Source organism: Hesperophylax consimilis, chromosome 22 (genome assembly GCF_061612785.1).
Source record: "Hesperophylax consimilis isolate HC1 chromosome 22, BYU_Hcon_1.0, whole genome shotgun sequence".
NCBI classification, from domain to species: domain Eukaryota; kingdom Metazoa; phylum Arthropoda; class Insecta; order Trichoptera; family Limnephilidae; genus Hesperophylax; species Hesperophylax consimilis.
The window spans coordinates 7,683,727-7,709,989 of NC_142857.1; the positions used below are offsets into that span (position 1 = coordinate 7,683,727).

General features: G+C 32.8%; 1 protein-coding gene across 1 annotated transcript in view; it reads left to right on the forward strand.

The window, feature by feature from the left end:
- The window catches only part of vex (somatomedin B and thrombospondin type 1 domain containing protein vexed), a 457,064-nt gene that overhangs the window by 425,167 nt on the left and 5,634 nt on the right, over positions 1-26,263 (forward strand). Inside the window, exon 5 of the mRNA XM_089645413.1 lies at positions 13,062-13,138. Within this exon, the coding sequence (XP_089501539.1) occupies positions 13,062-13,138 (77 nt within the window). The remainder of the gene's footprint in view (positions 1-13,061; positions 13,139-26,263) is intronic.

Consider the following 26,263-nt stretch of genomic DNA (forward strand, 5'->3'; position numbering starts at 1 on the left):
TTTTTTTTTTTTTATGTGACACCTCACAAGAGTGTCCCTGCCTGTGCGGTGTACAGACAGGGGAACTATGTCACCACCCGGTTGGGCGGCGTTGTAAGGCGGAATAAGGTAGGGGCTGTAGGAAGGGATTTATTAATGCGGGCCTTGAAGAGGCTCGGATTATAGGAGGGAGGAAAAACAAATGCCGGTAGCTCGTTCCACATACGAGCCGACTTACACAAAAACGAGTCGTAAAAACGGCCCGTTCTCATGAAGCCAACGTCAACCGTGAACGGGTGTTCAGTTCGTGTCCGTCGAGTTTCGCGTACGTGCACCGGTGCATCAGGAATCAATGATGCTAGCTCCTTGGAGCAGGCTCCATTGAAATACCTGTAGAACAGACACAGCATGCCTACATTGCGTCTATGCATTAGAGAAGGCAATCGGTCTGTTAACAACGGATTGTCAATCAGACGGATCGCTCTCCTTTGCACAGATTCAAGCAGGTTTATCAAGTATTTTGGGGCATCAGCCCAAAGGTGGCTCCCAAATTCAATAGTTGGGCGGACTTGAGACTTGTACAGGGTCAGCAGCTGGTCACTGTTGAAGAATCTTCTAGCCCTGTAGAAGACGCCCAACTTTTTGGAGGCCTGATTTACTCGGGCTTCTATGGATCCCCGACCGTCACTTCTGAATAAAAATACTGACACCTAGATTCCAAGCCACCCTTCATACCATTTTCCTTCCCACCACTTCCTCTCCTGCCTTTTCTTAAAAAGACCCTCCACTCAGCATCCTTAAAGATGACAAAAGCTTGAGGGAGATTATTTTCCTCGTGGCCATTATTCGTGGGTTAATTTTTTTAAAGACGGTCGGCGTGGTCTAGTGGTATACGCTTTTGACTACAGATCCGAAGGTCGCGGGTTCGAACCCGGCGTGCGCAAATAAATTTTATTTGATTAATTTGTGTTATTTCACAATTAATTAATTAAAAATAATATATAGTATATTTGCGGCACGTTCCAGAGTGGAAGATACTCTCAGTATCGCCCTGGTGTAAGACCACCATTCAGAATTGAAACGTTGCTTGAAATGGCTTTAGCCGTGTTTGGTGACCAGATCTGAATAGCCAGGTACTTCCCCACCTTCCTCTTCTCCATCTCCCTCCCCTCCCCAATACCCTCAGCCTCACAACATACCCCAATTGGGGATGCCATAGTCTCACTGGCTCCAGACGGGAGCAGTTGGGACTCTTGTGCGGTATTACTGTAAAAAAAAAAGAATATTTTTATATCCTCATAATCTTAAAAGTTAAACTAGAAGAAGTTTTTTTTTCAAAATGTTGTTAATTTCATCAAATAAAAGTCTATCTAGATAATTAAAGCCAATTTCTTTCCTAAAATTATAAGTTTGAGTTTTTCTCTTGTATTTTTTTTTTAAATTGCTTAAAACACATTTGTATTTCTATTTCCGCTTTTTATTATAACCAATTTTTAAAAAAAAAACACAAGTCGAATCTACATGGCCCTGTAAGAACATAGAGAACTATACATTATAAATATCGGGTATTTTTTACCCTGCGCTAGAACTCGTGTTTTGAATCTAGACGCGATTGCTTCCGGGTTAAGAAAAAAATGTGTCCCAAATAATGGGTACCTACTCATAATAATATGTGAAACGTTACTTAAGGTCCTCCTGTAGATAAAAATAAAATTCTTAGGTCCGACACCACTCTAAATTCAAACTTTTTCACAGTGTGTGAGCATTATGCTTTTAAAATGAGCTGCCCCTGATATAAGGGTGGTCTCTCACCGGCTTTAAAGAAGAACTTTCTGTAATCACCACCTTAATGCTTCCCCTAAACACCCACCTTGGTACTATACTACCCCAATCCTTACCCACGTAAGGACAATTTAAGTGTATTTATTTTTATTTTATAGTAATACATTCACTCTCAATTTCAATTCTCACCATAAATCTGTAGTTAGAAATTGCCACCAGATATTTCATAAAGTTTTTTCTATATACACGGTGTCCGGAAACTCGTAGTACAAGCGGGAAACTGGAGAATCTACACCACATGGGGAACCCAAAAAAACATAAAGTTTTTTGATTTGAGCATTTTCAAAAAAAAAAAAAAAAAACCAAAAAAAAATATTTTTTGGCTATTTTAGGGCTAAAGTTTTTTCTGGTGTTTAGGGTTGAATAACAGATGTTTTAACCCTGCAGAGCAGAAATATTTTATGATTACACCGGGTTAAATGAAGGGTGATTTCAAAATAATGCTTCAAATCCGAGTTTCTTCATTTGTTTTACTTTCAAATAGTTTTAATTAGTTGGGTACTTTGATTTTCAGTAATAATTTATAAGAATTTGATTAAAAAAAAAATAAAAAAAATAAAAAAAAAATCAACTTCAAATTCGATTTACTCGATAACGAAAGCTCAAATAAAAAAAAAGTATACTACAAAATCGACTCCAAATGTGATGTAGATTCACCAGTTTCCCGCTTGTACTACGAGTTTCCGGACACCCTGTATATGGGATTTTTGTGAATTGCAATTGCTTCCGTAATTAGGCGTGCTCTATGCATTTTGGGTCTTTCCAGAACTTCAGAAACAAATCCAAAGTAATGACCAGTTTCAATTAAATGCTCAGCAATTGCCGATTTGTCATGGTGGCCGAGTTTACACGCTCGAAAGTTTTCTGATATTCTTTTGCAGTTCATCTTGTTTACATAAACCTTATCATATTCGAAATAGCTGAGTTTTAAAACTCCGTCTATCTCCGGAAGATACTTGGTTTTTGCAGGCCTCAAGTAAGTCTTGTATTTTTATCGTTGTTCCCAGGACAGACTTTATGCTATCTTTTCTTAGTATCCTGGCAATACAGTAACTACGTCACAACTACAACTAATACGTCACAACTACTACCACTACAATCACTCTTATATAATATTCCTTTATATCTTAGAAAGTTACAAACCAACAGCATTTTATGACATTTTACATGTTTGGTTGGTAATTACTTTTTGTTTAATTCATCAAAAATATTAATTTCGTTTGTTCGTTTGTCCTAAGCGTAACTCTGGTTCAATGAACTCAACTTTGCTTTGAATTTAAGTGTCACATTCAAAATTGAACTGATTGTGAAGAATTCCGACAAGCGATTAATCCTACATATAATTTAATATTTCAAAATAGATGTTTCTGAACAGAACAGAAAGACGTTTCAAAATACAGGGTTTTCCAGTAAGAGGTGTTATTTTGATATTCAATCGTAAAAGATCAATGATTTCGTTGCTTGTGTGGCATTTAATAAGACATAGCATGAAATTAAACGTTTTCCAGATCAATTCCATCCAATTTCGGCCATAAAAAAGTCATTAATCATCTCTCGATAGCGCAATCCATTCACCGTAACTGTTGCTCCAGCCTCATTTTCTAAAAAGTAAGGTACAATGACTCCGCCGGACCATAAACCGCACCTAACAGTCACACGTTGAGGATAAAGAGGCTTTTCAACAATAATTCTTGAGTTTTCCGAGCCCCAGATGCGACAATTTTGCTTGTTGACGAAGCCACCGAGGTGGAAATGGGCCTCATCACTCAAGATGATTTGCATTTGATTCACTCAAGTGAATTTTAATAATTTCAATGCGTTGTTGAAGCGTGTATCGTTCCATTTTTATTAATGGCGTAGTTTGTACTTTTCAAATGTCAAAAAATTTTAGCTTCAAAACTAACATGTACCGAAATAGCGGGCTATTCAAAATAACATCTCTTATTGGAAAACCGTATACATGTATTATAGTTTTTAAAAACAATTTTGTTTTTTACTGGTCATTTTTTTATGATCTAATTTTTTTTAAATTTACGTTTCAGCTTAATTTATTGCTATATATCTTTGTCTTGTCTGCAACATAGAATGCAAATAGAATTTACTCGACGCAGAATTAAATAAAGAACAGAGCATCTCGGCAAAACTACGTAATATAGTTGTAACACTCTAGAACTCTAAATTCTAGACGACTTCAACAAAAGTCCTTTAGAGTTCTCTGTGCAAAGTAATTTGGTGCAGAACCAAATTACGAATGTATAATACCTCTCACTTAAAGTACCATCCCTCTTTACGCGAGGGAACATTCGTCTTCAGAGTATCCGCTGTCTAATTAAAGCGAGCCCTTCTAATGCGCTGGCTCTATGAATAAAGACAAGTGAACAGGAACAGGGGCGTACAGTCCATATGTAAGCATCTCCTACCCTTCCTTGCTCGCATACACATACAGATAATTTTAAAAAGTATAAAATCAATTTTAATGTGAATAATCACAGTGATTCGCTTTACTATGACGTATCAAAGGCAGAAACTAAATAAGCAAAGAAGCTGGAAGTCCATCACGGACGATCGATTAAGCTCTAATTCATCATTTATGATCATTTAGCGATATTTGCGAGCACGGTCAATGGTAGACAAAGACGATAGAAAACATTTTGCATGACCTCCATAGTATCAGGTAAGCTTCGGTTAACTGTCAATACCCTCATCGTTTTTTAATAATCTCGTTAATTACGAAAAATTACTGGCTTATTTGTGTGAATGGAATTGACACTAACGAAGCTCTTAGAATTGAAATAATTATTATACGCAGCGAGTTGAGTCAAGCAGATTGGGCTTGCAGAGACAACAAATTGTGAATAAATAAATTAAATAATTTTAACTGTACTGAACTTCTGTTCCTTATTAACTTTAACATACCTTTGAGACGTACACGACATACAGTGCTATTCCACACGCTTAATTATAAAACAAATGCAGCATCTATTTTGCCAATTAACCGAGCTCTTCATACTCTAAATAATATTTGTCTTTTCTCTAATATTGACATTTTTTCGGATTCACTGCCCAAATTCAAACGTGGCATCATGTCAATAATTTAAACTATTCAATGCGCATACATACAGACACACACACATACACATACACAAACACTCACACATACATTACACACGTCACACACACACACCTATAAACTACACACGTCACCTGGTAATTAAGGAATAAATATACCACTTAGCAGACATTACAAGGAAACATATCATAGCTACCCAATATGAAGTATCTTATTCCTGTATATTGTTTCATCTCTGTAAATAATGTACTCTTGGTTTCTATAAAATTAAAATAAAATAGAATAAGACCTCATTAACTAATTTCCCTTTTTAGTGTCTTAAATTAAATGCAGACTTAAATGTCAATGCATATTTTGGTCAGTATGTCAATTCTACATTGCCAATTTAATATAATATTTACACAACTGTATGATGTTTGACGTTCCGGAATCTCAATTCATAGATAATATATCCAGCGTTGCTGGCGTATGTCGATTTAAGATTTATTGCGTTATCGATATCGGTCTGGATATCAACTGCACTACTGTGCTCGGGAAATAGGTATCAAATCATCGGAAATAGATCCTATTTTGTAAAATTATCGCTTTTACTGTGTTAGAACCCCAGATGTCGTAATTAAAAAAATGTGTCTTCATTCGACCCAAGAAATTTTGGTACATGTGCAATGCTCATTAAAATTCGTGATAGTATCGAAAAAAGCAGTGCCTTTTGGTATAAAACACAATCAGTGCCATCTGTTGGTACCTATTTTGACTAGCACAACTTTACTAACGAAATAATTATCATATTATGTTGGTTTTCTTTCATGTAATATGGTCAAAAAATGTCGAAATTTTGAATAATCAAAACTTTAATATATTTGATATGGCATAGATTATTAATAATTTGTATTTTTCTTACTGCCTATCCTGTTTAAAAACACTGTGCACGCCACTGTAAGTGAGAACATGTAGGCGGCTACGTGTCTTTGTTGAACTGGCTAAGTAAGCTAATTGTCTTTGTTGCGAGACGAGTTACGCCATTTTTAATTTGTAATATTAGTAAAAAGTGAGGCAGCATTTTTAAATTTCCAATGTGATTAAAACAACACAACCCCTAAAATAAACTATAAGAGAAGAAGACGTCTACAAAATAATGCGACGCTCTGCTCGGTATACTGAGCCGAACTACGGTTGAATTTTGCATAACAAATACTCAAAAGCAAAGTGAAAATCATAACGACGTAAGTGAAGAAGCGTCTACAAAAATATTCGGCGCGCGGCCTGGCGTATTGGATGGGCCTACTGTCGAATTTGCTTTAACAGGTCTAGAAAGTTGATCTTTCTCTGGGGCTTATTTTAATTAATTCCGATAAACGTAATACAAAAATCTCAGATGTTTTTAAATGAATACCTCGGAAAATTACTAATTGATCGTTTTCATTGAAAAACGTTTTGTAAATTGGTAAGGTACTGTTTTCATTAAGAATACACATAAATAACCTTCCGTGGTTATCGTAAGTAAATTTTCGTTATTAGAGTTTGTGTCACCTTAAAATACTCGATCTTGGCTCAAATAAACAAGTAAAAGTGCGCACTTATGAGGATTTCGTTTTTTGTTTATTACCAATAATTTGAAGAGATTCACAATGAATTAGCAATATTATTTTTTATCCATGTAACACCATTTATGGGTAACCTAATAGATTAATTTAGTACTATGTATGGGTGAGCTTATATACTAATATCGAGGATATTACACTGTCTGTATTGTCTATCGATGTTTCCCTGCTTGGTTCATAAGACACAATCTCAAAATTTGTATTCCACAGTTTCTAACAATTTCTAATATTGTATTTTGGGATGTAATTGAGAATATTCCAAGCAGTACAGAAAGCACGTCTCTTCGTTATTTTCACCAAAACAATATTGTAATTCTTTAAACGCTTGTTACCAAAACCAGGAGGAAATCATACATAAAGATTGGAATTAGAAATAATTTGAATTTCACCCGTTTTCCTAGACTTGAGCTTGGAATAATACAAACAAAACAACTGTTGTGTAATTTTAGATACCGAATCTCTTAGAAATGGGGTTAGTATTATTCTAAAGTTACATCGAAACTTACAAATTATCCGAAATCATTTTCAAAGGATTTGGTTGGGTTGTATTCATAAGGTTTACGTTAGTTAATCATAAATATTTAGGTAGTAAAATTGAATACGATTAATTTTAGTTTATAATTGTTTAATAGATAGTTGGAAAAAATCTTATTTTTTGGTATCAACATGACCGGTCGGTGGCCGAGTTGACATCGCGCTTGGGTCCCACTCGGGCGTAGTGTGTTCAATTCCTCGGCTGGCTAAGTCCTCCATCACAACACAAGCAACATTTTCAGCTTACTGTGGTGGTAATAGGAGATTTTCAAATATTGTCAGGTTATTCGTAACCCGGGAATATTTGTCTTTCTTTAAAAAAAAAAAAAAAATGATTCCTTCAGTGCGTTTGATCAAAACCTCCTAGATTACAAGGCCGGGACACTCATTCAAAGCAGGGATTTTACAAAAAAAAAAACAGTTTAATTTTTTTTTTCAAATTATAGTTTCTTATTGAAACGTCTTTTTTTTCCAGGAAAGGCAAATTTTCCCATATTACGAATAACCTGAAAATATTTGAAAATTTCCTACTACCGCCACAGTAGGCGGAAAAGGTTGCTTGTGTTGTGATGGAGGACTTAGCCAGCCGAGGAATTGAATACATTATGCTTGGGTAGGACCCAAACGTAATGTTTACTCAACCACCGACCGGTCTTGTCGTGAATTTATTAGTTAATTTAATAAAAAAACACACATTTTTTGGAGGTTATCATACAAGTAAGGAGAATTATTTGATTCAGCGTCCCGGCCTTGTGATCTAGGAGGTGTTGATTTGATTCTAGTCTATTAGTGTGTCCCTCAAGTCCATAAAATCGATCGAAAATACCAAGAATAAGTCAGAATCCTATTCCGATTCCGACGTTCGTTGTGTTAAATATTACAGTCCACAATAAAACTTATTCACATATAATATTTGCGTCTCCAAGTCTATCAAAAACTTCAACTTATTTATTTACTTTTCCGTACCATGCCACCCTAGGAAGGGTGTCTACGGCTTCTTCTACCCCTCGCCGCTTTTAGTTTCGAGTCATATTTATATTTATTTCATAGTTTTCTATATCCGTCCATCATTCTACATTATCTACATGTCCAAATCACAAGCGTCCCTTTTTTTAATCTTCCTCGTTAGACGTCCGTCTCTGTCTGTATTTATCTTGTATGTTGGAAGGCTAAAGGAAGTGGAAGTGGCTATTCATATCTGGTCACCAAACACAGCTAAAGGCATTTCAAGCAACGTTTCAATTCTGAATGGTGGTCTTTCACCGGAGCGATACTGAGAGTATCATCCACTCTAAAATTACACAAAAAATTCAAATAAAATTTACTTACTTACGCCAGGATTTGAACGCGCGACCTCCGGATGCTTGAACATTGAACCTTGCAAGAACTTACACTGTTTAACAATCATATACCTAACTACGTAACGTACTTTTAATTTCCATCGTGTTATTTATACATGTAGCTAGTATCACTTAAGGTGATGCACTACGTCGTATAGTATTCTAAATTGAGCCGCTATCAATAACAACCCTTACGTATATGGCGATAAGGTTTAAATTCCCGCTTAACACCATCCGCCTGTTTTGATTTATGCAAGAAAAAACATTGCCAAAAAGTGCCTTTTATTTTATTTTGTGGATGTTCAGGCAATAAATATTGAAAAAAATTTCTATCATTTTATAAATAACTTAATTTTCCACATTATACAAAAAAATCATAACCGAAAATGGGTTCGTAAGTAGGAGATTTTGAACTTTAAAGCAGTTTTCATAGGCCTTATACATTATTTTTTTCTGGGCTTATAAAAAGACTAATATAAAAAATACTCGATTGTTTCAAAGGCCAAGATGTATTCTACTCGCAGTATTTAATTAAAGCATCTGAAACATTTATAGGCGACCAAATTTTCAAACCAAAAGCACATGATTTTGCATTACTACGTATGGCATCGCCTTAATCAATATCCTTAAATAGCTTCCATTTGAATTATGAATCAGATATTCTTATTGACTTTTACTAACAAAAGTAGTAAAATCTGGTATTTGCGTGGCAGGCCCCCACCGCTAAACGCTTAGACTTGACCTTTTGATGTTTTATCTGAAAAGAGACTGGCTTTTTACGGTGGGTTCTCGATTCAAAGCGTATTCCTACTTTCATTATATTAATCTGGAACAAATATCCTTTTTGGCCTTTGACCGCCGAGGGCAGCAGCTGCTCGCCTTCTAATGACTGCCGAAAGGATGAATAAAGAACCGCAAATAAAAGGCAGACGGCATGAAAGGTTACCCGAGAAAAGGTGAATGACTTTAGTTAAAGATAATTTTGTAAAATTTGGTATTAATTTTTGATGGGCATAAATATTCAGTGAATAAGTGAATAGGCATAGAATTATGTTAGAGATTTTGTTCAATTTATTTCAGTTGTTAAGTGGGTTAACGTGGAACTGATTTTCTTTAGCGAAGTTATCTCTATCAATAATCGAATCGAATCGAATCGAATTGAATCGAATCGAATCGAATCGAATCAAATCGAAGTGAATTGAAGTGAATTGAATTGAATTGAATTGAATTGAATTGAATTGAATTGAATTGAATTGAATTGAATTGAATTGAATTGAATTGAATTGAATTGAATTGAATTGAATTGAATTGAATTGAATTGAATTGAATTGAATTGAATTGAATTGAATTGAATTGAATTGAATTGAATTGAATTGAATTACCTCAATACCTCACATCAAACATATCACAAATAAACTTCTCAAAACAATCCACATTTTCCTTAACATAAGAAACATATATAAAATAAAACAATTGAAAACAATATATTTTGCACTCTGCCAATCAATAATAGAATATGGAATTATTGCTTGGGGAGGAGCAACAAACTCGGCTATCAATTACATAGAAACCCCACAGAAAACGATCTTAAAGGTAATACTAAAAAAACATAGACTGACCGATACAGACCAAATATTCAACAGCTGTGACGTACTAGATATACGCCAATTATACGTTAAAACACTACTAAACTACATTTTTAACAAAAAAAAATTTCAACATACACAAAATAACACTAACAGACCAGTTAGACAAGCGTACAAAGAAAACATTAAAACTCCAACAATAAATTCAACATTTGGACAAAGACACTACCAATACCATGCTATAAAAGCTTTCAACAGTCTAAAAATTGAAATTAAAATTGAGGAAAATAAAAATAAATTCACACACAAAATTACAAAATGGATTAAACAACAAAAAAGACAATATTACCAAAATGTCATAGCATAAAATAAAAATAAAACCTACACGTAACACACAAAACCAACATAAACACACATCACTCACAAACACACAAGATTATTTTCATTGTATTATTTTTTAATTTTAAATGTATTATTATGTATTTTTATTTTTAATTTTAAATTTATTATTTTCTTTTCAAATTTACTATCTTCTCTTTAAATGTAATATGTAGATAAGATTTTCATATTATAAAATGAAGGCCTCAGCACGGGCAAGCCACCCAGTGAGGCCTACATTACTGGAAAACATAAATTGTAACAAAATAATGTACCAAATAATAAATAATAATAAATAAATTGAATTGAATTGAATTGAATTGAATTGAATTAAATTAAATTATGAATATTACGTATTAAATTGTGTAAAATATAGTATGGCCTTTTGACTAATACAAAAAATCATTGTTACAGGCTAATCTCCGAAACCGCCAAACCGATTACAATCAAATTTTGTGAACGAGTATGGTTGGTTCGAGCTTGAAATATAGGATAGTTTTGGACCCGATCAGTGGCACTGTTGACAAATAACACACACCCACAAAATTAAACTTTTCTACATAGATGACGGTCTGTGGCAGGACAACGTCTTATATTATAAAATGCATTCCAAATGGTTGAGTTTAATTCTAACTGGTTTCTAATCTTAATATATATAAATTCAGCCAGCGTATGTTTATACTTAGTCGACCGATATCGCTGAAAATTTCAAAGTTTGTTGTTATTAGTGCCAGGAGTGTTTAGAGATGTTTAGAAAAGTAGAATAAGTCAGGGACGCCCGAGGAATACCCAAAGCAATATCTCTGCAGTGGAATGAGATACGGAGATGAATTACAGTCGATGTAATGTAGTTTTTTAACATTAACATTGTGGTATACAGTAGTAAATGGTTGAAGTAGTTGGAGGCGCCCGAGGAAGACATTACCAATGGCGAAGTATTGCGAGGGATCCACTTGTATATTATATACAAATAAATCACAAAAAAATATTCACATAAAACGTGAAAGAGGAAATGCCAGTTTTTTTGTGAATATCGCACAAGAGTCATAGTCGTAAGTTACAAAAAAAAAGTAAAAGATGGGTAGTATAATGACATGACAATTCTGAAGCCAACAAACAATAGACAAAGCTGTTTACATTTCAAGCAATGCTTCGACTCAATGATCATCGCTCACCGGAACAATGCTGAGAGTGATTTAAATGATTTTTTTTAGGTGATGTACCAAGTCGTGTAACATTTGGATTCGAACCGCTTACGATAACACTCCTTATGTAGCTGGCGATAAGGTTTTAATTACCGTTTTACACCATTTTGTGAATTAAAAAAAAAACATCGACAAAAAGTAGGTAATATTAATTTTATTTAGCGAAGTTCAGTCACAAATATTTAAATGTTATAATATCATTTTCTAAAAAACTCAATTCGCCATATTACACAATATAATCATAACCAAAATGAAGTTCGGAAATAGGAGATTTTTTAACTTTAAAGCAATTTTTATGGGCCATTTAATTTTCATGGGCCTTACATTTAATTTTCATGGGCCTTTCATTTAATTTTCACGGGTCTTACATTTAATTTTCATGAGCCTTACTTTTAATTTTTTTCTTGAAAAAAATTCTTATATAAAACAAAAGTAGTATATCATTTCATTGGCCAAGATGTTTTCTACTCACAGTATTTAATTAATTTATTTATTTAAACGCCATAAAATGGATTTTACAATAGAATGATACATCGGATTATAAGCATACAGTGGTTCAAAGGAGAATATTAGTAATAAATAACAAGTAATGTGTACACAAAAATACTATTGCAAGTGATACAGTTTTTAATAGAAGTGCCTGAGACAATACATAATATAAAGTAATATCAACTAGTGTAATAATAGTTGAATGAATACTAGTTTTGTATAAGACCTGACATAAATCTGATAATAGATAGTAATTAATATAAAATATATTAAGGTATAGAATGTTATAATAACAGAGAATATTTTAATTGAACCGAATATGTATAAAAAAGTATAATCTAGCAAAATATTATAATAGAGTAATAAGTAGTGAGTTTATTGTTACCTTCAAAATTAATTCTACTTGGAATAGCTGAGCAGGTATCGCAATTTGGCTTTGATAATTCACGGCTGTCAGTGATTTAATGATACTTTTGGATAAGAAATATTATTGTTTAATAAAATAATACAAATTACAGCTAACACTAAAAGATATCTGGAGTAAATAGTTTAGATATGGTAAAATATGATGTAGGACCCATGCAGAAGAATATTATCATGCATGACATTGATTGTTGCGATTGAGGTACGTTGTTATAGCCTTCTTAAACTATATTCCGTGCAGTCGAATACATCTAAATTAAAGCATCTAACAAATTTCTAAGCGAACAAATTTTCAAAACGTAGTGCAAAGTTTTTCCAAGTACCTCATGAATTAAAAAAAAACATTGTAAATACTCTCGCTGGGATTTTAAAGCGCCACTAAGCCCAGAGTCAAAGATCCAACTTAGTGAGTCTTCATCACTCAAAGTGGCTACTTTTTCTAGAGTAAAAGCAGCAATGATAATATCCAACCTCCAGCAGGAAAGACGCGGTGGGAAGTAAAATAATCAATCATGTAAAATAGCAGATCGACAAAAAACACAAGATCAGTAACACACAATACAAGGAGTACACGTCTGTCCTTCAGGAAATTAATAAACAATTGTTTGTTCCAGATATTGCGTGGAGTTCGAGATCCTGAAGGCATCCAAAGCGTGCAGAAAAGAAACCGAATACAAACCACTTCAAGAAGGTTTGTTATCGTATATTTTTATTTGTATCTTAAAAATTCTATCCAAATTATAAGTACAATAATGAATATCATACTTAAATAGTGTGTTATTGTCTTCATTTCCTAATTTTTTTTTCATATTAAACTTATTTATGTATTTGAGACCAAATATTAAAACAAACTGATATTTTTAAAAATCAAAATAAGTTGAAGCAAATATTATGTAGTAAGTATGTGAGCTATTTTATTTTAAATTGTAAAAAAACACCAACAAACCGCTGTACTTGGTGGAAATTGTGTTGCATTCCCGTAATACCAAAATCCTACCCTATTGTCCGTGTACACCTCCCGCCGTTCCCGCGCGCGGCAGATAAATGGCCGCTTCCACAGAATTAAAAATACCTTTGAACCGTTCTGACCATCAGGCTCTTAAAAACGCAATGTAGACATTTTTGTGTGTGCCGTACCTATAATCTATACCTAATACAATATAATCCGCCGCAACCCGCGGTAAAAACTGTGAAATCAACAGATGTGCGTTGATTCCCCTCCACTTTCCTTATATGACCTATTTCGCTTTGTTTCAATGGTTTGTTCATACACGAATTTCATTATCAAATAGTTCTTCGATAAACATAATTACCCAATTACACACCACACGTCAACAAAAAATTTGATTTTTCATGATTTTAGGAGGCGACTTCGGCAAATACAGAGTGGGGCAAAAGTAATCACCTGATGTTCTTTTGCTGTAATTTTTTTATGATAAACTTTGATACTGCTTGTTATTCTGCATTCTTGTGGAGTAAACCGATATATGTCTTGCCAATTTTTATTTATCGTTTGTTTAAATCACAAATGTGTCCCCCGATGAACCCGGTCACCCCTGCTAAGTCATCAAACGTGGCGAACCACTTGGGGTGACCTATGGCAGAGGTGTTGGTTATCCAATAAATGGTTTACGGTACGGCAGTACCCAAACCTGCATTAAATGGATTAAAAAAATCAACTTCACCGATTTACATAAATAATTTCTTGTGTGAATTAAAATTTAGACCCACAAACGTGATCTTAAGATGTTTATTTTTTATTTTTCTAATTAATACATTAGGTTTAGACTTGTATTTTTTCATTTAACACAATTTAATAAAATAGCTCACATACGTACTACAGGGTTTTCCAATAAGAGGTGTTATTTTGATATTCAATCGTAAAAGATCAATGGTTTCGTTGCTTGTGTGGCATGTAGCGCCGTCTTGTTGAAAGTAAACGTTGTCCAGATAAATACCATCCCATTCCGGCCATAAAAAATCATTAATCATCTCTTGATAGCGCAACCCATTCACCGTAACTGTTGCTCCAGCCTCATTTTCGAATGAGGAATGGGCCTCATCACTCAAGATGATTTGTATTTGATTCACTCAAGTGAACTTTAATATTTTCAATGCGTTGTTGAAGAGTGTATCGTTCCATTTTTATTAATTGCGTAGTTTCTACTTGTCAAATGTCAAAAAATGACAGTTTCAAAAGTAACATCTACCGAAATAGCGGGCTATTCAAAGTAACACCTCTTATTGGAAAACCCTGTATATATTTGACATATATGCTGTACCTTCTGATTAAAAAATATTCAGTTTTGTAGAGTATTTTGGTTTCAAATCCGAAATAAAATTTTTAAAGAAAAAGGCCACGTGTCTTTCCGTTGCTCTGGTGTACCCTTAAAAATAATTAACCGAGTTATATGAATAATGATTTTCATTGTAACCAGCATGTTATTTTCGCTAATAGGAAGACAGATGGTCGAATTAGCCATTGTAACTAGTATGTTATTTTCGCTAATAGGAAGACAGATGGTTGAATTAGCCATTGTAACTAGTATGTTATTTTCGCTAATTTGACTGGAAGACAGATAGTCAAATTAGCTATATATATATTTTCATTGTAACTAGTATGTTATTTTCGCTAATTTGACTTGAAGACAGATAGTCGAATTAGCTAAATTGATAACTTCCGGAATAACTGAAACATCTTTCATCAGAAACGTCTTCTTTTTTTCTCTGAGGAAGACAATGAATCAATGTTCTATTTGTTTTTATATTTATATTCGGATAATAAACTTAAATGCTTTTTTAAACATTTTTTGACATTTTTTAAACACGATACCTAAATCGCTGGGGTTATCACTGTTGATCTTACACTGAGATAACTTAATAATATAAAATATTAATAATTTATTAAACATCTATGTTAAAAACGGGACTGCAGGCCTTTAACTAATTAATTGACAGATTTCCCAAAAAACTATCAGTAAAACACGAATGTGTTATGAGGATGTCGGAACACGTGTTCATAAAAATTCTAAAAATGTCGTATTGCGTCATTATATTTATCAGGAAAAGCGCAGCTGCACGATCACATGTTCCGATATATTTTGAAAGTATTAATATTTTATCATGAAATGGCTTGCCATCACGTTTTTAACAGGATTTTAATAAATCAGCTATACTATTTTTCTCCACGTATGTTTGAATTGATAAAGTAATGATAATAATAATAATCATTAGATAATTTGTGTAACGTAGTTTTTATGATGTATAGCCTGACTCATCAATCTATTAATCTATATAAATAAAAATGTTAATTTTCATTTGTTCAAACTCTTAAATCTGCGAAAGTTCTTCGCCGATTGCTTTGAAATTGTGACACAACTTTGCATTTAGAAAAACAGCGTAATCTCTTGGACAAAGATGCCTTTTTGAAAAAAAAACAGCGCCATCTGTTGGACGTAAAAGCAACACATGCTATTGTTTTTCTATCTGCACATACAGACTGAGCCACAGCAAGCGTGGCGGGGTACAGCTAGTTATGAATAAAACAATAACCAAAATTGAACACCAGGTTTTTTTTTTTTTTTAACATTATTTCTGGCTTTCACCCTTCAAGGGTGTTCTTGGCCATCATTTAAAATTATTGAGAAATGAAAGGTAAATTTAAATATTAATTTTATTAAAATGGGCAAATTTCAAAATTATAATGAAAATTGGAGTCGAGTTCAGACTTAGAAGAGATGAGATGTTGAATGGAGGGGAGGCAATTTTAGATAAGGCTTGATAGAAGAGAGGATATTTGTTTAGAGAGGGACAACCAAAAAATTTGTGATCTAAAGTTCCCACTTCTAGACCACAGAATGTACAATCTGAGGAGTCAACGACGTGAATTTTAAAAAGATGGGAAGGAACGGAACAATGTCCGATCCTCATTCGAATGAGTGAAGAAATTTATTTTTTGGAAAAATGAGGGAATTGCTGAAACCACGGTTTTGATGGAATAGTCCTTTGTATTGAGGCATAGCAGGCTCCCTTGGATTGACTAGCAATGTGCCAATACTCCGACCAAACATTGCGGGATCTATCTTTGATGATGGAAAAAATGTCCGATAGGGGAATGTGGTTTACGAGGGTAACAACAGGGTTGGACGCTCCTTGTTTTGCCAAGGCATCCGCAGTATCATTACCCATGATACCAACATGTCCAGGAATCCAAATCAAAGTTACAGTTTTACCAGAGCTTTGAATGGAGGCTATCATCTCTCGAATAAGGCATACAAAGTGATCATCAGGTTTTACGTTGCATAAATTAAATAAATGGAGATTGCGTCATAATTTAAATTGCAACCATATCATTTAATTATTAACTAACTCACTAACTATCACGCCGTTTCCCCGCAGGGGTAGGCAGAGAGGACGGACCGTCAAACAACTCGGTCTTGGCACACACTTCTTGCCTCATTCATATTCATACATCGTCTCATACATACTCTTCTATTGTTCTGACTCTTGACATGGCCCGACTCAAGTATCTGATTCACTTGGTCGTGCCATGTCTTCCTCGGGCGTCCCCGACTTCTGCTACCATTCACATTTGCATCGTATATTCTCCTTGCACTCCTTTCTTCGCTCATTCGCTCTACATGCCCAAACCATCTAAGTGTCCCTTTCTTGATCTTACTCATTACGCTTACATCAGCTTTGCACTCTTTGAGGATATCCACATTTCTTACACGATCATACATGGTTTTACCACACATACGCCTCAGGGATCTCATTTCAACAGCATTCAATCTACTTTCATCCTTTCTTTGCCAGTTCCATGCCTCACTTCCATACATCAAGGTAGGTACCAGCACTCCATTGTGGACTGCTAACTTCGCTTCTTTGGACAATTTTTTGTTAGCGCCAACTGCGTTCAGTCCTCCATTAATGGAGTTGCATTTACTCTTCTTTCAATATCTCTGTCAGCCTTCCCATCTCTCTAGAACATACTTCCTAAATACACAAACTCATCCACCTGCTCCAAGTATTCCTCATTCACAACTATATTGCACACTGTTTTCGTACTTTCTCTTTCAAACACCATTACTTTAGACTTACTTACATTCATCATTAACTCATTCTTCACGCATATTTCGTTCATCCTAGACACGAGAGATTTAATTATTATTTTTTGGTAAACAAATGTTTAAGACATGAATTTTTATGCATAGCACAAAGGGTAACAATTATTTTATAAGCAATAATTATTAGCCTGAAACACTCATCCACATTGAAAAATCTCCTGATAAAAGATACATGACGCCAACAGGACATGAACCCGTGTCCTTTCGATTTCCGGTCGACAGCTCTGACCACTGAGCTATAGCGGCTTATCTCTTATCCGCGAAATAATTCAATATATACTAGTGTTTCATTCAACAATTACTGCTTGTTACATTTTTTCACCTGAAACAACCAACTTTATTTTATATGAGAAAGGCACTGTAAGTGCTAACTCTCTCACTAGATGGCGCCACCATCGTAGCCATCTAGTGAGAGAGAACACTAACAATGTGAATGAGTGTTTCAGGCTAATAATTATTGCTTATAAAATAATCATAACATTTAATATCTCCTCCATCTACACACTTCCATGGTTATAATCCTCTAGTCTTTACAATTTACAATAGAAAGTTTTTTACGCTATAATCCCTGGACACTTAAACCTATTTGTCAAACAGTAATTATTCCCACCGGAACAGTTAAAAGATTCATATTCGTACAATATTCTACAGCAGCACACATAAGCGTAACTACATTGCCCACTCTCCGATACAACGACTTCACACCATGGGAAATCATTACTTGGGTGATGTTGACATATTCAATACCAACTTGGCAAGTTTTGTAAATGATTTAAAATATTTATTTCAACAATACTCCTAAACACATCATGTAAACCTACAAATAGCTGTAATTTTCTGTTTTTGTTTCTTGTGTTTGTATGACTTGTTGCATAGCTTTTATCAAATGTAATTTTATTCTTATTTTTTATGTTTCAAAGTATCTGTCAAATTAAAATTATACTACCAACCATGTAAAAGCCCTCTGGGCGTTAAATAAATAAATAAATAAAATAAATAAATATTAATGCCAAATATTACACAGTTATTCATACGCATGAGTTACTTATCTTACGGTACAAATTAATTAAATGTATATCGTTCAACGGGTGCAAAGAGCTACTTGCATAAATTTTTGATCTTGGAGTCGATCAGACAGAGACAGGTACTTGGGTGAAGGATTGCAGGAACATATGTTCTAGGGAGATGCAAGATGTTAAGTTGGTATGGTAGAAAACCAACATAGAATAATCTATTTTTGAAAGTTGCACAAGCTTCCGTAATAGACTTGAATTAAACGCACTGTAGGGACAAGTTCACTGTACCGCTTTTCTTAACAAACTGGTCATGTGTAAAAAAAATTTCAAATTTCGCTTCAAGAGTCGCTATGTGAATCAGTTAATTGTGGATCTTAATCAATATAATTCACACAACTATTGGGGTATCTGTGGTTATCAGTTAGAATTGGAAAGGATTTTGACTTGCCCTTGGTTTTTTCGATCGATATTATTGAATTGGGGGACACTGCGTGGTCATTACTGCACAAACTTCCGCAAAAGACTTGAATTAAATATACTCTGCACTGTCAGACAGGGATAAGTAATTGGGTGGAGGATTGCAGGAACATATGTTCTAGGGAGTTGCATATAGTTGCGTCAACAGATCTTATTTTCAAATCAGTAGCAATTTAAAAAATATACATATTTATGCTACTAAAAATGCTCTTTGTTGAACTATAAACAGCAAAATAGAGCCTATATCCAATGTAGAAAAATAATAGGTCTCTTTTTAACTGTTTACAGTACATTAGGTGTCAAAGTAGAAGTAGAAGGCTAGTATATACCGGTAAAATCTATGTGGGATACCAGAGAATACAAGTAGAGGATGCCCATCCTCTATTGCAATGCTATCACTGCCTGGGCTTTGGACATACTTCTGTCAGGTGTCTTCATAAAGAAAAGGACAAACCATTGTGTACACACTGTGCTGGTGATCATTCCTACAAAGATTGTGCTAACAAAGATAAAGAACCTAAATGTAAAAATTGTGATAAAAAAAATAAAAAAATGAACTGGAATATTGACATCAGGCATTCTGCAAACGATAAAACGAAATGTATTGTGTATAAAAAAATGAGCCTTTTAGCAAAAGAAAAAATAGAATATTGACTAGAAATAAGATTAAACCTGTCTCAAAGTAGATTTAGTGTTATTACATTTTATTACATAAATATCGTTATAAAAATTATAAAAAATCACAAATTAACTAACAAAAATAACATTATTATATTACATTATTTTTTTAATAGTAATATTATAACGTCACCTTCAACAACATTTTTTTGTTTACTTAAACATGCATTTTTTCACTGTGTACTATATTTCACATTCATAATTATAAAAACAGCTTTTAAAAATTTTTTAAAATATGAAAAATATTCTGAAATAACACTAGATGTGAACATACAGTTTATTTTATATTTATTAAGCCTTTATCAAAAATTACTTGTACCAATTAGCTTCAAATACAATCACTTTTATTTTGTTAAATATTTAACATTAAATTCTTCAATTTATAGTCAAAATATGTCTGTTAAACAAAACAAGAAAACAATTAATTACCATCACGAATTAAATGGCGCAGAATAATTTTTCTTATATAGATAATGATAATGAAATAGAAAAATAATTTGCAAGGCAGATAGAAATATTACACCTTTAAATTTATACGATGAGAATGCCAACATTTTTATAAATCCCAACCAGGAATTATTAGATTCCTGGTCAAATAAAATTTTACACGCAAAACACTTCAATTATCCCAACCAAACGTATGTTGACAAAATTTCGTCAAACAAATGGTTGAGTATTGGAGAGTTGAGCGCAAAAATAGAAGGATTTATGCTTGCCATTCAGGATAGAGTCATTAATACTAAAAATTATAGAAAGCATATAATCAAAGATACAAATCAAATTGATGATTTGTGTAGAAAATGTTTGGCTTTTCCGGAAACTATAGAACATATTATATCGGGATGTTCTATATTAGCACCGTCCGAGTATACATTTAGGCACAATCAAGTTTTAAAAATAATTTACCAAAATTTGGTAATTAAACATAACTTGATTGACTGCCGTAATGTAGTACCATATTATGAATACGAACCAAATTCATTTTTAGAAAACGAATTTTATAAAATATATTATGATAAAACTATACTAACAGACCGAGCGATTAGTCATAATAGACCCGATATAGTTTTACATGACAAAATTAAAAAAATAACTTATATCATTGATGTCGCTATTCCAAATTCCTGTAATATTCAAAAATCTGTTAGTGAAAAAATAAGAAAATACACAGATTTAGGAAATGAAATAAAAAGAATTTGGCATTCTCAGACTATAAAAATATTACCATTCGTTATTTCGGCTACTGGCATTATACCTAGCTCTCTAATTAAAAATTTAGGCGTATTAGATCTATCAAAAAAATTATATATAAAGATGCAAAAGTCGGTCATTTTGAATACATGTAGGATAACAAAAGATTTTTTAAATATTTATGTTGAGGGATCAGTAGGATTTATAGGCCCTGTTAGAAGTTCTACCGAGCCGAACCCTCTGATATGAAAATATCTGGAGACGGTGAATTATTTTCCCATTTGATCTCTGGTGATTTGACGTGTTGTTCTTGTATTGTTTTGTATTTATTTTGCTTATATAATGCACTTACATAATGTTGATTGACTAGATGATCATTTGTGGAAAAGTGAGTGGAAGGGTTAAGTTTTTCCTTTGGGGAAGACTTAACCCGGACAACTAAATCGGAAGTTTAAAAAAAAAAAAAAAAAAGTAGTACAGTAAATAATTTAGAAGATTGGATAAAAAAACAAAACATAAATTCGTCTGATAATCTTGGTTGTATTCAATTAAATATTAGATCTATACAAAAATATTGGGATGTATTGCATATATATTTAATTAATTGTTTGAAGCATATTGACATTCTGATGCTATGTGAAACATCTATTCAAACTGAAAGTATGTGTATTTACAATATTCCTGGATATAATGCATATAACTACTGTAGGACTGATAAGTCAGGAGGAGGTATTATATTGTATATAAGAAACAAATTTGAATTTAGACTAAAAACATTAAAATCAATACATTTTGAAAATATATCAGGAAAGCTCATACTCCAGGACAAAACTAAAGTCAATATAATAGCTATCTATAGACCTCCTAATTTCAGTAAATCTTCATTTCTGACGGAATTATCATCATATCTTGAGACAATTAATAGTAAGGAAAATATTATCTTACTTGGAGATATAAATCTTAATTTACTTGATGAACAAGATAATATTGTAACTTCGTATGAAAACTTACTTGATAACCATTATTTAACTAAATGCATCAATGTAGTAACCAGAGAAGCTGTATCAAATGGACAAATTACTCGCACGTGTATTGACCATATATTTGCCAAATTTAGAGGCAAGAAAATAACAGCTTGCGTCTGTGAAAATAATATTGCCGATCATTTTATCACTGCTATTAATATAAAATGTCATAAACGTCAGGTAGACTTTGCAAATAAGTATATTCAAATCATCTCACAAAAGGATATTGATAGACATATCAGAGATTATAACTGGAGTAAACTTATAGAGGATAAGGATTGTATTTCATTATATGAAAAAATAAAATCTTTATTTAATAAATTTTACAAGAGTAGTTCTAAAACGATAGTGCAAAAACCGAAAACACGACCTTATGCAATAAATGAATGGGTAAGCAGTGAATTATTATGTCAAATAAATAAAAGGGATAAACAATATAAAAAATGGAAAAGTACACCAACAAACAAAACATATGAAACAGAATACAAAAAATCACGAAACCTTGTCAATAAACTTATAAATAAAGATAAAACTAACTACTATAATAATAAATTTAAAAACTGTTTTAATGATACAAAAAAAACCTGGGATGTGATAAATAATATTTTAGGACGTAAACCCAAAAACGATTGTGATGAAACAATAACACGATATATGTTAAAAGATAGAACTGAGGATTCTGTGTCAAATGATTTTGTGAATTACTTCTCGGATAGCATCAGCAACATGTTACATAAATGCAATCACAAAGCTACTAATATTGTACTGGAAGAACTGCCTCACAGTTTATTTATACCAAGAGCTACTATAACTGATATTGAAAACATTGTTAAAAAAATGAAAAACTCTAAAAGCACAGGTATTGACAATATAAGAATGTTTGATTTAAAAAGAAATATAAAAACTCTTGGGCCAATAATTACTCATTTAATCAATACGATAATAAAGCAAGCAAAAATTCCACAAGAATTTAAATATAGACCAATATTTAAAGGTGGAAAACACATTGAACTGGGAAATTATAGGCCTATTAGTATACTACCTGCGTTAGAAAAAATTCTCGAAAAATTTTTATCAAATAAATTAAATAATTACATTGAAAAATTCGCTATCATAGATCCAAATCAATATGGCTTTCAAAGAAAAAAAAATACTGAAAAATTACTGCAAGATTTTTCCAATTACATAAATAATCAATTAAATAATAAATTACATGTTATTGTGTTATTTATCGATAACTCTAAAGCTTTTGACACAATTAACTCTAAAAAACTGCTAGAAACCTTAGAAAAAATTGGAATAAGAGGAAATGTGTTAAATTTATTTAAAGATTATCTTAGAAATAGAAAAATATGTACCAAAATAAATAATACTTTTAGTAAAACAAAGAATGTATCTGCAGGAGTTCCACAAGGTTCCATATTGGGACCTACACTATATATAATTTATGTAACTATAATGAAAAAACTTTTCTCTTTTGTTAAACATTTTGTATTTGCAGATGATACGGCATTGGTCATATCACATAAAGATCTAAAAATTGCAATTGAACTCATGCAAATTGACTTTAATCAACTTTGTAAATGGTCACATGATGCAGGACTATTAATAAATGCTAAAAAAACCAAAGTTATGCATATAAGATCACCTAATGCCAGATTTCAATTTAATCCTAATATTATTTCTCATAGTTTTAATTGCATCCATAAAAATATCCCGACTAATTGTAAATGTGAAAGCTTAGAATTAGTTACAGAATATGTCTATCTTGGTGTTACAGTAGATTGCTTTTTCAAATGGGACAAACATATTAAAAAAACCTGTAAAAGACTCAGATCAATTGCTGGCAGAATGTACACATTAAATTTTTTCCTATCAATTGAAACACTTAAAATAATTTTTATGTCAATGGCAGAATCTATTATAAGATATGGATTAACCATATGGGGAAATACTAGTATAACCAATCTGAAACAAGTCCAAGTTGTACAAAACGCAATTGTAAAATTACTAGTCGCCCCTAATATTTTTAAACAGAGACATAATACACCGTTGCTGTTTCAGAGTGCCAAAATTTTACCTGTTAAGGCTATACTATGGCAAAAAATCATAATTCAGTATATATTTACCCCGCAGCATAAAGAAAAATTAGAACATAAATACAGTACTAGATTCACGCGCAATGACGGGTTAATAGTTCCGAAATTTAATAATAAATACGGACAGAGAACGTTTGAATACAACATACCGAAGATATTTAATTTATTACCTGACACTATAAAGCAATGTAAATCTATGAATAAGGTTAAATATATGGTGAAAAATTGGCTATCGGAAAAAAATATTTATTTTAATATGTATGAAAAATTGTTAATTCTGTAGATATAAGATGTAAATTATAACTTTAAAAAATGTATTTGAAACTAACTTTAAGCACCTGTTGACAAGCCAATTCAATCGGCTTAGCAGGACTTGTTTGTTGATATTATGTATTAACTATTTATTCAATAAAAAAAAAAAAAATAAAAAAAAATATACGTTACCGCCTTACCAATAAACTTGTTTAAAATCTTACTCTACTGAAAAACAATAGTTCAATACATAAATGTTTTTTATTAGTTTTGCTAACTTTAAACACGTATATTAATTAGGAAGGGTGTATACGTAATGTTTTTTTTATGTAAAACCGCACAAGAGTCCCAACTGCTCAAAACCGTCTGTAGCCAGTGATACTATGGCATCCCCATGTTGGTCTGTTGTGATGCTTAAAGTAGTAGGGAGGGTAAGAAGATGTGCTAGAGGAAAGTGAGGAAGTACTTTGCTATTCAGATCTGGTCACCAAACATGGGCAAAGTCATTTCTAGCAACATTTCAATTCTGAAAGTCTTACACAAGGGCGATACTGAGAGTATCTTCTCCACTCTGGAACGTGTCGCAAATATATTATTTTCAATTAGTAAATCGTGAAATAACACAATTTAATAAAATAAAATTTACTTGCGCACGCCGGGATTTGAACCCGCGACCCTTCAGCTTGCTAGTCGAGAGCCTTACCCCTTATCGTAAAGTTTGGTTAAAAATTGATTTTTTAGCCAATCGTAAAATCATGTAAGTATCTCATTGAATAACGTAATTTCGTACTTCGGACCTTGTTTGATGGAATCCACGAGTTCGAGCACTCAAGCGGAAATACACAATTGCTTTCAGTTTAGGGGATCAAGCACCACTCGGAGAAAACCTTTTCCGGTTCCGAGGCTTTCTGGGGTTCTCGGGGAGACCGTTTCTTTTAAGGACCTTCCGAAAAAAGCGACGAGAGTCCTTCTTTCAAAAGAAAAGCTGACTAATACATTTAAGTGGGGATACCTATGTCGACAATTTTCATTAGGGGAGTATTTTCGTTTCGATTTGTCCTCGGGTTTGGCGGGATTGGGGGCGGATTTAAAAAAGCACTACACGTAGCTTAGGGTTGGTACTTTATTATTCAGTAACGTCCAGTCTATTGTAACAAATTTCTATGTGCATAGAGAAAAATTATCCTGTTAAAAAGTGACAGCATGCCAACTTCCTGATAAAATATTAATCATTCAGAATTTAACGAAAACACTTGTTCTTTTCCTTACACATGTATAATACATGACGGAATGCAACAATATCAGTATGTTAATATCAATATCAATATTTGTATGAATACGAGTTTCGCTATCCTCATAAATCATTCGCTTTTGTCTGATTTTTTTATTTTATATTATATAAACAAACAGTACGTGATTTACAGAGATGAAACAATATACAGGAATAAGATACTTCATGTTGGGTACCTATGAAAGTGTTTCGTTGTAATATCTGCTAAGTGGAATGTTAATTCCTTAATTACCAGGTGACTTGCGTAGTTTATAGGTGTGTGTGTGACGTGTGTAATGTAAGGGTGAGTGTTTGTGTGTGTGTCTGTATGTGTGCGTATTGAATAGTTTGAATTATTGACATGATGCCTCGTTTGAATTTGGGCAGTTAATCCGAAAAAATGTCAATGTTAGAGTTAAGATACATATTATTTAGAGTATGAAGAGCTCTATTAATTGTCTGAAACTTTGTAAGGAACTTTTTCAATTCATTCGTTATATGCCTACAATCACATTTTTAACAGTAAAATGAATAATTTGACCAGATTTTTAATAAAATAACAGTATTTTTAATTAGTAAACTTTTTCCGTGTGCATGAAAATTATTATTTCGTATAGAAACACAATAATTGAAAAACAAGTCATACTGGGGAGTCTGAAAAACTGTTAAATAATCTAAGGTA